Source organism: Eschscholzia californica, unplaced genomic scaffold (assembly GCF_041429995.1).
Source record: "Eschscholzia californica isolate CP2 unplaced genomic scaffold, dmEscCali1.0.p SCAF_1, whole genome shotgun sequence".
Classification (NCBI taxonomy): Eukaryota; Viridiplantae; Streptophyta; class Magnoliopsida; order Ranunculales; family Papaveraceae; genus Eschscholzia; species Eschscholzia californica.
The window spans coordinates 62,504,926-62,518,682 of NW_028238198.1; the positions used below are offsets into that span (position 1 = coordinate 62,504,926).

At 38.3% G+C, this 13,757-nt stretch overlaps 2 protein-coding genes and 1 pseudogene across 2 annotated transcripts; all 3 read right to left on the reverse strand.

Moving 5' to 3' along the window:
* Positions 1-414: 414 nt before the first annotated feature.
* Positions 415-999, reverse strand: LOC147568081 (pathogenesis-related thaumatin-like protein 3.5 pseudogene; annotated as a pseudogene).
* Positions 1,000-4,209: 3,210 nt separating this feature from the next.
* Positions 4,210-5,807, reverse strand: LOC147568082 (uncharacterized). Its single transcript, XM_086670462.1, has 2 exons — positions 4,724-5,807; positions 4,210-4,427 (listed from the first exon to the last, which is right to left on the reverse strand). Exons 1-2 carry the CDS (start codon positions 5,799-5,801, stop codon positions 4,393-4,395), a joined length of 1,113 nt encoding a protein of 370 aa, XP_086526588.1. The 5' UTR covers positions 5,802-5,807; the 3' UTR covers positions 4,210-4,392.
* A 263-nt stretch (positions 5,808-6,070) lies between these two features.
* Positions 6,071-10,449, reverse strand: LOC147568083 (secreted RxLR effector protein 161-like). The gene is made up of 2 exons (XM_086658959.1): positions 10,143-10,449; positions 6,071-6,168 (listed from the first exon to the last, which is right to left on the reverse strand). Exons 1-2 carry the CDS (start codon positions 10,447-10,449, stop codon positions 6,071-6,073), a joined length of 405 nt encoding a protein of 134 aa, XP_086515085.1.
* Between the last annotated feature and the right edge of the window lie 3,308 nt (positions 10,450-13,757).

Sequence of the window (13,757 nt, forward strand, 5' to 3'; positions counted from 1 at the left end):
CGCGTCTCTTCTGGTTCGTGCGATTGTTTCCTGGATGCATGCCATGTGTCTGTCTTGTCATTTAGTCCACCAAGTTTGACCCGAACTTTGACCTTCTCTATTTTATTTATCCGGACTCCGATTTGACTTCGCCTACGGGCTCGTCTTGGACTCTACTTTCCATCCGAACACTAATCTTGACCAAGAAGTCAGAATCAACAAATGACCAAAATGCCCCTAGTCCGTATTCTTTCCGACTTTATCCGTTTTGCACGCGTAACTCTGTAAAAAGGTACCTGAACATAAAAGAGAGTAATTCGTGAGAGTAACTGCTCTAGAGAGACTAACTCGTCTAAATTAAGAGACTCAGATGGAACATTTCCATGTCTCATCATAAGACTAATAATTTATTTTTGTGTAATAGACTGAAAGTATCTACAGAATAGGCAGAAAAGGGCAGAAAGTAATATTGTAATATGTTGCACCAGTACACCTATGAGCAGTACCTTGAACACCAGGATAAGTCCTAGTAAGTGGGCAAGCTCTCTTAAAACCATCTGAATAACGATTAGGTCGACAATTACTACCAGTATAATTTCCTGTGCAACAAAAAGCTGGATCTTGATACACATCACATGGGCTTTTACAAGCAACTAATCGATCGTTAGGCCCAACAAATAATAAATCCTTTGGGCACTCATTTAGTAAATCATTTTGACAAGCAGCCATTGCACAATCTCCACTACCACCATCCGGAACAACCGAAACCCTAATATTATACCCATGAAGTAAGTTAACTTCATAATTAACTTCTCTCTCATTTATATCGAAACTTAACATTGTAACGGGGTATTGTGGGTCTCCACCGTCACAACTTAGACCTTCGCCTTTACAACCACCAGTGACACAGTTTAGCTTACTGTCATCACCCCTTGTGCAACCGGTTCGGGCCCAAATGTTTCCTGTCCATTTATCTGGTGCTTTTAAGAGGTTTAGGGTATCTGGTGGGCGTTCCCACATGGATTCACCTATGGGTGGGTTGGATCCTATCCAAATGCTCTCTTTGCATTGGTTTTGAGTTTGAAGTATTACATCTCCTATAAATAAACCAAGAATAGGTGGTGTATAATAGACCTATAATGGTCTATTATATGATGGAAACAGAGAAGAGATAGAGACGAGTGATGAAGGAGATAGAGACGAGTGATGAGGGAGGGAAAAGATAATTCAAAATTGATTCTCTTGTATATAATTAAACAGTTTACATTGGTATATATATAGGGAAGTTAAGAGAGATATTATAGGAATACATTAAGATATAAATCTAGGTTGTTACTTGACCAAGTCATGCTTGATCCTTGTGTGATCTTCGGTTGATGTAGGTGGACCAAGGGAAACCGTGTGTGACATGTTAAGACTCCCCCTCAAGTTGGAGTAGAAAGATTAGAGATGCCCAACTTGCCAATTAAATGTTGAAATGTATCCGCACCCAATGGTTTCGTAAAAATATCAGCGAGTTGTTCCTTAGTCGATGTGTAACATGGTGCAATCAACTTCGTCTTTATCTTCTCACGAACCAGATGACAATCAATTTCGATGTGCTTTGTCCTTTCGTGAAAAACCGGGTTTTCAGCAATGTGGAGTGCAGCTTTGTTGTCACAAAATACGCTCATAGGATCATTATGTGAAATACCGAGATCATGAAGAAGGAACTTAAGCCATTGTAGCTCACAAGTGAGAGAGGCTAATGCCCTATATTCGGCTTCGGCCGAAGAACGAGCAATAGTAGATTGCTTTTTAGATTTCCAAGATAATGGACTAGTGCCAAGAAATGTAATATAACCAGTAGTTGATTTTCTAGAGGTGGGACATCCAGCCCAATCAGAGTCACTGTACCCCGAAACATGAAGTGAGCTAGAAGATGATAAAAAAATACCCTTACCGAAAGATCCTTTTAGGTAACGGAGAACTTTATGGGCAGCATCCAGGTGAGAACTGCGAGGTGATTGCATGAATTGGCTCAAGGTGTTGACCGCGAAAGTAATGTCTGGTCTCGTGACTGTGAGATAAATGAGACGACCAATGAGTCGTCGATAAGGTGTTGGATCAGGAAGAAGTGTACCATCGTCGGAAGTAAGACGTAGTTTTTGATCCATTGGAAAGGAAGAAGGGCGAGAAGCAGTAAGTCCAGAGTCTTCAAGGATGTCAAGAGTGTAACGACGTTGGCATAAAAATATACCCTTGGAAGAACGTGAAACCTCGATACCAAGAAAGTATTTAAGTAAACCAAGGTCTTTGAGTGAAAAAGTTTTATCAAGAAAATCCTTGAGAGAAGAAATAGCTGTATCATTGTTACCAGTGATGATGATATCATCAACGTATACCAAGACATAGATGTGGCAATGTCCCTTGGAGTAGGTAAATAAGGAGTAATCGGCAAAAGATTGAACAAAACCTCGTTGGAGTAAGACGGAAGAAAACTTGGAGAACCATTGTCGAGAGGCCTGTTTCAGACCATAAAGCGATTTATTTAATTTGCAGACACGTTGCTCCCCCTTAGTAGAAAATCCGGGTGGTAATTTCATGTAAACTTCTTCCTCAAGATCACCTTGAAGGAAGGCATTGTTAACGTCAAGTTGGTGAAGAGTCCAACCTTGAATAGAAGCTATAGAGAGGAGAGCTCTAACAGTTACTAATTTAGCATCAGGAGCGAAGGTGTCAGTGTAATCCAGTCCTTCAATTTGAGTGTAACCTTTAGCTACTAAACGAGCCTTGTATCGTTCGATCGAACCATCGGATCGATGCTTGATCTTGTATACCCATTTACAACCAATGGGTCTTTTACCTGGAGGGAGGTCAACGAGGGACCAAGTCTTGTTTGATTCTAAGGCCGAGATTTCCTTGGCCATAGCTTCACGCCAATGAGATGAAGTCATGGCTTGAGAGTAATTGCGAGGTTCCGTGTTTGAGAGAACGGAAGCGATAAAAATTTTATGATGATCCGAAAAGGAATCAAAAGATATATAATCGGTTAGAGGATAAGAAACCATGTCATGAGAAGTGGTGGAAGGGAGAGCATTACATATGTAATCGTTGAGACGAGATGGTGGACGACGAAGTCGAGAGGGACGTGGAGAGGCCACTGTCCGAATCGTGTCGCGGGCAGTGGAGGTGTCTGTAGACACAATAGGCAAGTCTGGTATGAGAGTGTCTGTAGAGTGGTCGGGATGAGGGGTGCCTGCAGAGGCGGTAGAAGAAGAGGTGCCTGGAGAGGCGTTAGAAGCAGAGGTGCCTGGAGAAGTTTCCAAAGCAGGAAGTGGAGGTGACGAGCCAGTAGTGTCGCTAGGGGCATCCCGGACAGGAACTGAGGGAATGTTAATACCGAGAGGAGTATTGAAAGAACCATCATCGGTAATGGATATAAAATGTCTCAAGAGAAGTGTCGAAGGACGAGACGGAGAAATGGTTGACATTGGAAATTGGTTTTCGTGGAATAAGACATCACGAGAGACGATAATTTTGCGAGTGGAGAGACAAAAGACTTTATATCCTTTTTGACCATGAGGATATCCGAGAAAAATGCCAGGAATGGAGCGTGGTTCCATTTTGTTTTTAGGAGAGTGATGTCGTGCGAAACAAAGACATCCGAAAACTCTAAGATGTGTTAGATTAGGCGGGGAACCGAGGAGTATTTCATGAGGTGATAGACCTTTAAGTAATGGAGTAGGTAGTTTATTAATAATATAAACAGCGGTCATGATACATTCAGCCCAAAATTCAAGAGGAAGATGGGCTTGAAATCGAAGTGAACGAGCGACCTCTAATATGTGACGGTGCTTTCTTTCGACCACCCCATTTTGTTGGGGTGTATATGGGCATGATCGTTGGTGTGTTATACCATTAGATTGTAACCAAGAATTAACTTCATGATTTAAGAATTCCGTCCCATTGTCTGAACGTAGCGTTTTAATGGAAGTGTGAAAATGATTATTAACATATTTAGAAAAATTAAGAAGTATTTTCTTGGTGTCGGATTTGGAAGATAAAAAGAAAACCCATGTACACCTAGAAAAATCATCGACAAGAGTAAGGAAAAAACGATTACCGGAGAGAGATGGAATAGTGAAAGGCCCCCATACATCCACATGTAATAATTCAAAAATAGAAGTAGAAATAGATGTGCTAATAGGAAAAGGCAAACGAGAAAATTTCGATAAAGGACAAACATCGCACGAAGATTTATTTATTGAATGAATTGGAATACAAGATAAATTCCTTATTAAATAATTGAAACGTGAATGACTAGGGTGACCTAAACGATAATGCCATAGACTTGAATCGGAATTACACTTAGAAAAATTGGAAAACAAAATTCTAGGCTCCGTGCGAAGATAATATAGACCATCCTTAGGATCACCACGTCCAATCGTCTTTCCCGTCACTGGGTCCTGAAAGATACATGAACGAGAGTCGAAATAAACACCACATGAAAGTGAACGAGAAGTTTCGGAAACCGAAAGTAAATTGAATTTAAAGGAAGGAATGTGTAGAACATTATGAAGATACAAATCATTTGTAAAGTAAATTGATCCAATGTGTAGAACTTGGATACGAGAATCATCCGGCAAACGTACATAATAATCCGGAGGTGCCCGATGAAATGTAGAGAAAAGAGAAATATCCGAACATATATTTTTGGAGGCACCCGAATCGATGACCCATGTAGAGGGAAGAGAGAACAAACCTGTCAAGTTGACCGAGGGCTCCTGACCGTGTTGGACAGGGGAACTGGTTGAAGGAGCAGCAGTGGAGGTGCCCTCAGACGGACGTTGGTGGGCCAGCAGACTACATATGTGGGCGTACTGTTCAGCTGACATGGTTGTCGCTAAAGGCACCTTCGTGGGATCAGCAACAGTTTGAACGGAAGCAGCAGTGGGTGTTGATCTTCGAGGTGGATATCCATGGAGTTTGTAGCACGTAGAAACCAGGTGACCATGCATACGGCAATGGTCACAAAAGGGTCGTTGTCTCTTAGGTCGCGGTTTGTCGGATCGGTCAGAGTGATCGGTTTTGTTGAAAGAACCAAAGCCATGATTATGGACAGCTAGGGCAGACGATTCATTCCCCATTGATGAGTCATAGGAGAGGTTCTGTTGAACCTCTTCTTTTTTAACCAAGCTGTGGATTCGAAGAATCGACGGAAATGGTTCCATGAGAAGTATTTGACTACGTATTGCAGAAAACCTTTCATGTAAACCTTGGAGAAACTCCATTGCACGGTCTTGGTTGTAACGCTCAAAGAGGGACTTACCATGTCCGCAAATACAAGGTTCGATAGCATTCAAAGAGTTGAGTTCATCCTGCAAAGATTTGAGACGCGTGAAATACGCAGAGACATCGGAACCATCTTGTTTCAAACATGAAATGGCACGTTTGAGTTGGAAGATTTTTGGAGCGTTGGTTTGATGAAACCGCTCATGTAAGTTGCGCCATATTTCTGCAGCACTCTCATCATACAAGATGGACTGACGAATGTCGGGATCAACCGAGTTCAAAAGCCAACTAGTGACTAAATCATTACATCGATCCCATGAATGCAACTCATCCGTAGAGGTGGGACGAGGAATCGTTCCATCGACGAAGACGAACTTGTTTTTCGCACGAAGGGCCATCTTCATGGCTCTTGACCATGAAGGATAGTTATCACCGGAAAGCAATGGTGTGATTAACACAGTCGTGGGAGAGTCGGAGTGATGAACATCGAATGAAGGAGATGATTGAGAGGCAGAAACATTGATATCCGAAGCTTGTGAAGAAGACATGTTAAAAAAAAAAAAACGTTAATGCTCTAATACCATATGAATAAACCAAGAATAGGTGGTGTATAATAGACCTATAATGGTCTATTATATGATGGAAACAGAGAAGAGATAGAGACGAGTGATGAAGGAGATAGAGACGAGTGATGAGGGAGGGAAAAGATAATTCAAAATTGATTCTCTTGTATATAATTAAACAGTTTACATTGGTATATATATAGGGAAGTTAAGAGAGATATTATAGGAATACATTAAGATATAAATCTAGGTTGTTACTTGACCAAGTCATGCTTGATCCTTGTGTGATCTTCGGTTGATGTAGGTGGACCAAGGGAAACCGTGTGTGACATGTTAAGATCTCCATACCCGCCTACATCATTAAAAAGAAAAAGATGAATTTAACCCTTGAATAGAAAAACTTTAGGTGGTTTTTTGTTTAAATTTACAAGAATGATAGACAAATCGAAAAAATAACCTTGTTGAAATCTACTAAAAAGTGTCATCAACTGCCAAGATTTTGGGCATTCAGAAAGTTACATGTTGACCGATGATCTTTTTTTTTTTTTTTTGTTGAAAGATGTTGACCGATGATCTAGACCATTGGATATGAAATCTTTGATTTTTCGGGTAGTCTCTCATTAATGTAAATTTGACTCGTATGGATACAAAAATTTGTCTGTATTGACTCCTAAACATAATAAGATGTTAAATGATAGAATAGTAACTTAAGTTGGGTTCCACCATTTACATATTTATTTAAGGTCTATTTTAGCTATGAAAAGTTCAATTGACTTGGGTATGGAATAACTCAAATGCTCTACTCTGGGTATAAAGTAACTCAAAGTTTGATATTTTAGCAAGTAAGAAATTGAAATAATAGAATACAACTAAAATCTTCCTGAATTTGAACCTAATTTTAAGAATTTTTTGAAATAAAATAAACAAACACTGCCTCAAATTGAGTTTGAAATTGGGATCATTTTGATAAATGAGATCACTTTATTTTATGATAATGTAATAATTTTGTTGTAAATAATTGTCATCCAAAACATATCAGAAAGCATATCAAAACTTTGAGTATCAAGGAGAGGGTAAAGAAAGATATATACAGATTAAAATTGATAACCAATAATAGCATTTACCTATAACAAAGGTTGCAAGAAGAACAAAAAGAACATTGAGAAAATACCCCATTGCCGCAATATATATATATATATATAGAGAGCGAGAGAGAGAGAGAGAGAGAGAGAGATGAGAGAGATGAGAGAAAGAGAGGGAGAAGTGATGTGATTTTATAGGTGAAAATGAAGGTTGTGATTAGGAAAAAAAGTTGGCAATGGGACAAAATAAGAAAATGGAGTATGGAAGATAACATCCTTACACCCTTAAAATCATTCTGGACACAAATTCTTTCTTGAGAAAAATTCTCTCTTTTTGATACTATGTACATACAAACTTTGAAATAAAGGATCATGTTTTGCTAAGCATATCCTAATAAAAACATTTATAAGAGCATCTCCAATGCAAGACTCAATCTTAAAATCTTAAGTGCCACCTAGGACTTTAGAGTTTTTTTTGAGAAAAAACCTCTCCAATGCAAAACTCAATTGAGATCTTAAGTTGATGTGGAAGCATTAAGTTTTAAGATGTCTCAACTAGAAACTCTATTTTTGAGATCTCTTTTGAGAGTCTTAAGTGTCCTAGTCATCAAATTTAAGTTTTGAACCAATAGAAAGCTTTTCTTTCTCAACCACTTTTTCCTATTAAATGTATGTATGACATGTGTATCTATTAGAGTTTTTTAGAGTGTTGCATTGGAGAAGGACTTGAATTAGAGACACTCAAGTTAGCCGCATAGGAAAGAGAATCTCAATTGAGACTCAACACATAAGCCAAATAGAGTTTTTTTTAAGTTTTGCATTGGAGATGCTCTAAGGAATTACCAATATGCATTTTCTACTTTGGGCGTTTTTTATGGAAAGTTTTGTTGGATATCTGTAATATCTAGAGCCGGCAAGAAAATAATATCTAATTTTCATCGTCCCGATGGTTCAAAGGACAGTTTTTAATACACCGATAGTCATGCTATAATTGTATGGATTGACAATTTTTTACCGTATAATTTGTAGCTCGAAGTACAACAATCCCACAACGCTCATGTGGCAAAATAGTAAAACTATGAGAAGGAACGGAAGGAGGATTTTTGTTAAGAGGGGGCCGAACCATTTTAGTTATAAACTGATCTAAGAAATAGATTATAGTAATTCGATTCAAATTTGCCACTTAAACATATCACTTAAGTCGTAAAGATTAAACACAAAGAAAAATAACATGGGATTACTATGTCTGGTAGTTTTTCTCTTTAATGTATCAAAATGGAACCCGTTGCTTCTCCATATCTCTAAAATCATCTATGATGGATTTTGTACTAAATTTCTAAACAATTTCCTTTTCTATGTACAAAATCAAAGATTGGATGACTTTCATTGATTTTTCTTTACGACTAGAATCGATATAAATTAACAATTAGAAAATAAATTGAAGCAAGTTTACGACTGAACAATAAATAATAGAAATTTACAATTAAAAATAGATGGGTGGTGGAACTTAAGATCATTCAAATTTAAGTGATTACTGAGTAAGAAATTCTAGGCTATGGAAGTTGATAACTTAGAGTAAGTCTTCATAAAGTAGGAGTTTAAATTGGAAAGATTGTTCGAAATAAGTTTGTTGAACAAGTTCTAGGCAGTAGAAGTTGGTAACTTGGATCAAGTATTTGTGAGATAAAACTTTAAGTAGACTTTAAGTAAACTTTGGGGTTGGGTTTGGCTTTGAGTTGGGTTAAGTGACGGGGGCAATAAAGTTGAAAACGCAAAGTTCTGGTATTTCCACATAGAAGTAGTGGTCACCGTACTAAAGGTCAGTGGGGCCATGACCCCCTCCTGACCCTAAGGTAGCTACGTGCCTGATTATGAGCATTTCCAATGCGAAACTCAATTTCGGAAACCCGTAGTGCCACGTAAGATTTTTAAAGTTTCTTTTTTTTATTCCTCTCCAATGGAAAAGTCAACTAGGATCTCGAAGATGACATGTCGAGAGTGGAATGAAGATATCTCAAGAGTGTCCTCTTCAAGATATCTCTAATTGTCCAACTCATCAATATTTGAATTTGATCAAATAGAAATCAAGACTTTTTTTTTTTTTATAGAATAATATTGTAATTGTACTCAAGAGAGAGAGAATTTAAATAGTAACAGGAACACTTAATTAACCAAACTTAGTTATATTATAAATGTATGAGTATATTATTCTCAACTCAACTTACATCCCAAAATTAATGAGAGGAATGGTGTATTTATAGCAAGAGATGTTGGCAACGTGGAGCATAAAGATGGTAAGTCCTAATTGATGTAGGCACCTCATGCTTGTCATCCTAGTGACTCACCCAACAACACCACCTCATGTTTTCTCCCATCTTATCCTTGAGAAGCTTTAGGGAACTTGCATGGGCCACACTACTAAAGTCCCATAGCAACATTGATCTCTAATATCCTTATGGGCAGCCACATGCCATATAACACTCCCCCTTGGATGACCATCACTTAGAATAATTGTCTCATTAAAAACCTTGTCAGAAAAACCCGGTGGGATAAAATCTGATGAAGGAAAAAAGAGTACAAATAATAGATTCTGAGTGACGTTGGATACGCTAAATACTGCCTCGTTAAAACCTTGCCAGAAAAACCCATGGGACAAAAACTGGACGAAGGAAAAAGAGTACAGAGCGTAGATAGCGATACATGAACCTGCACATGATAATAGACTCCCCCTGATGAATATCATATCTTGGAATGATGTAGTCTTACATCATCAGGCTATTCAAGCGTCGCATTCCGATGCCATCTACCAGTTTTCTGAACGTCGTAGTAGGCAGAGACTTGGTGAACAAGTCAGCATAATTCTCACACGATTGTATCTTCTGGATATCAATCTCATTATTCTTCTGGAGATGATGTGAGTAAAACAACTTAGGCGATATGTGCTTAGTCCTATCTCCTTTGATGTATCCTTCTCTGATCTGAGCGATGCAAGCCGAATTATCTTCGTGAATGACTGTGGGAGATTTTGTAATTGAATCAAGACCACTTGAGCTTCTAATGTGTTCAATAATGGACCTAAGCCATACACATTCTCTTGTGACCTCATGGAGAACAATAATTTCTGCATGATTAGATGAGGTAGCGGGCATACTTTGTTTACTAGATCGCCATGAGAAAGCTGTACCTCCGCTTGTGAAAACATAACCTGTCTGTGAAATCCCTTTGTGTGGATCAGAAATATAACCAGCATCTGTGTATCCCTTCACTTCAGAATCACAAGATAAATTCTTTGAGTAAAATAATCCTAGATCAGTTGTTCCTCTGAGATATCGAAGAATTTGCTTTACTCCGACCCAATGTCTCTTAGTTGGTGCAGAACTATATCTGACTAATAGATTTACTGCAAAAGCAATATCTGGTCTTGTGCATTGAGCCAAATATGATAATGCGCCAATAGCACTCAAATATGGTACTTCTGGACCAAGGAGTGTTTCATTTTCTTCTTTAGGACGAAATGGATCTTTCAGAGCGTCAAGGGACCTAACAACCATGGGAGTACTGAGTGGATAAGAATTCTCCATGTTAAAGCGCTTCAGGACTTTTTCAGTATATAAAGTCTGGTGTACAAGTATGCCACTGGTACTTCTTTCAATTTGTAAGCCAAGACAGAATTTCGTTTTCCCGAGATCTTTCATCTCGAATTCTTTCTTCAAATATTCTGCTGCTTTAGATAGTTCTTCTCGAGTTCCTATAAGGTTTGATATCATCAACATAGACTGTGAGAATAGCAAATCCAACATCTCCTCTCTTGATAAATATACATGGACAAATGAGATCATTTACATAACCTTCTTTGATCAAATATTCACTAAGACGATTGTACAACATTCTTCCAGATTGTTTTAATCCGTATAATGCTCGATTGAGCTTTAGTGAATACATGGTACATGGGTTGCCTTTAGGCAATTTAAATCCTTCAGGGACTTTCATATAAATATCAGTATCCAATTTTCTATATGGATACGCAGTGACCACATCCATTAAATTCATCTCGAGTTCTTCCAGAACTGCTAAACTGATCAAATATCGAAAGGTTATTCCATCCATAACTGGAGAGTATGTTTCTTCATAATCGATCCCTGGTTTCTGTAGGAAACCTTGTGCCACAAGTCTTGCTTTATAGCGAATGACTTCATTATTCTCATTCCGTTTTCTAACGAATACCCACTTGAAACCTACAGGGTTTACATCTTTGGGTGTCAGGACTACAGGTCCAAAAACGTTACGTTTTGACAGTGAATTCAACTCTGTTTGGATTGCTTCTTTCCATTTTACCCAATCAGACCTTTTCCGACATTCCTCAATGAAATGTGGTTCATAATCATCATTTTCAGTGATAATATCAGTGGCTACTGAAAGCGCAAATATATCATCGATGATTATGTTATCTCGATTCAACACTTTACCATTACAAGCATAATTTATAGATATCTCTTCATTTGGAGATAACTCATGCTCTTTAAGAGCTTCTGCCTCTTATGGGGCTTTACCATCTTCTAGGGGTGTATTTGGCGTTTCTTCTGGAACATTACTTGCTTGTGGTTGGTTTTTCCTCTTGCGGGGAACTATATCTTTAGAACCGATTGGTCGTCCACGTTTCAGACGTGCTTTGGACGATTCATTTGCTGCAATATTTTTATCGTGTCCTTCAGGGACTTCTATCCTTGCTGGAACATTTGCAGCCGGTATATGTGATTTTGTCACTCTCGCTGCGTCATTAAATGCGTCAGGCAATTTATTAGCAATCTCTTGTAGATGTATTATCCTTTGTACTTCAACTTCAGATTGATTAGACGAGGATCAAAGTGAGACAAATTTGGAGTAAACCAAGAAAGTTCCTTTTTAGTAATATTTGCTTCAGGCAAATTTACTCCCCCTAATGGCGGGAAAACTGTCTCATCAAAATGACAATCGACGAAGCGTGCAGTGAAAGTCTCGCCCGTCTGGGGTTCGAGATATCGAATAATAGATGGTGTATCGAAACCAATATATATTCCTAGTCGGCGTTGAGGCCCAAACTTTGTGCGTTGTGGAGCTGATATAGGAACATATACAGCACATCCAAAAATACGCAAATGAGATATGTTTGGCTGCTGGCCTTGAACATATTGCAAAGGTGAGAATTGATTATTCGAAATAGGACGTAACCTTATCAAAGTTGCAGCATGAAGAACTGCAGGTCCCCATGCAGTAACTGGTAATTTAGTCCTCATCAACATTGGTCTTGCAATCAGTTGGATATGCTTAATAAATGATTCAGCTAGACCATTCTGAGTATGAAGATGAGCTACAGGATGTTCAACATTAATTCCAACTGAGAGACAATAGGAATAAAAAATACTCGATGTAAATTCTCCTGCTCCATCTATACGAATCGACTTGATCGGATAATCAGGAAAGTGAGCTCGTAAACGAATTATCTGAGCTAATAAATTTGCAAACGCTTGATTCCGCGTCGAGAGCAGATTTACATGAGACCACCTAGATGATGCATCGATTAATACCATAAAATATTTAAATGGTCCACACTGCGGGTGTATAGGGCCACATATATCACCTTGAATCCTTTCCAAAAATTTGGGAGATTCGATATGTACTTTTGTCAGGGATGGGCGAGTTATAAACTTTCCTAATGAACAACCTGTGCAGGTAAAATCTCTATCTATCAGAAACTTCTGGTTCTGAAGAGGGTGTCCCTGAGAGTTCTGTATTATTCTACTCATCATGGTAGAGCCTGGGTGTCCCAGTCGATTATGCCAAATCTTATAAGTATTTGGATCGTGCAACTTCGGGTTAACAACGACATATGATTCAACTGTTTTAATCTCTGTAAGATATAACCCAGAAGAAAAAGCTTCAAGTCTTTCCAGAACACGCTTCTGACATGATATACTCGAGGTGATATATAAATATTCTTTACCATTCTCAAACCCAGTCTCGACGTGGTACCCATTTCAGCGTATGTCTTTGAAGCTCAACAGATTCTTCAGGGATCTGGTTGAGTACAAAACGTCGTCTATAATAAGTTTAGTACCACGAGGCAATATTATAATAGCTCTTCCGAAGCCTTCTATAAGGCTTGATGAGCCGCCGATAGTAATCGCATTTGCCTCAAATAATTTTAAGGTCGAGAAATATTTTGTATTTCGAAGTATCGAATTTGTGGTCCCACTGTCTGCTAGACAGCTATCTTCATCACCTTTAGATATGTTTCTTCTGGAATCCATACCTTTTCATTGAATTAAATAATATAACATAAGATTAAAATAACACTATTGCAAAAGAAAGTAAATAAATTTACAATAACAAAACTAAAATAAATAAGTCAAAGTTAGATATGTTAGCATATTAGTTAGTAAAATTTAAATGTATGATTAGATCGATTGACTCCTTCAGGGAGACAATATCTTATACATAATGGTGGATCAAGCTCTTGAGATTCATCTCTCTAGCTTCAGGCTTCAAAGATGCTTGATATAAATCCACAAAGTGTTTTGCCGTACAACAGGTACGGGACAAACAACTAAGCATTCTACAGCTGTGACAAGCTTCTTCCCGAACCTTCAGAGGGTTATTCACCTTATCATTCTTAGGTTCGGTACTACATATTGAGTTTCTCTCTTTTCCCACTTCAGGTGGTAAAGGGCTTGTCTGTAATTTATTCCCATTTATTCGAGTGGGTTACATATTGGTGGTTTCTTCCAGAACCACTTTTCACATTTGTATTTTCTTTCCTTCCATGATCATTTCACAATATTGCAGGTGCTTCAGGCATAGCTGCAGACCCAGTAGGTCGAGA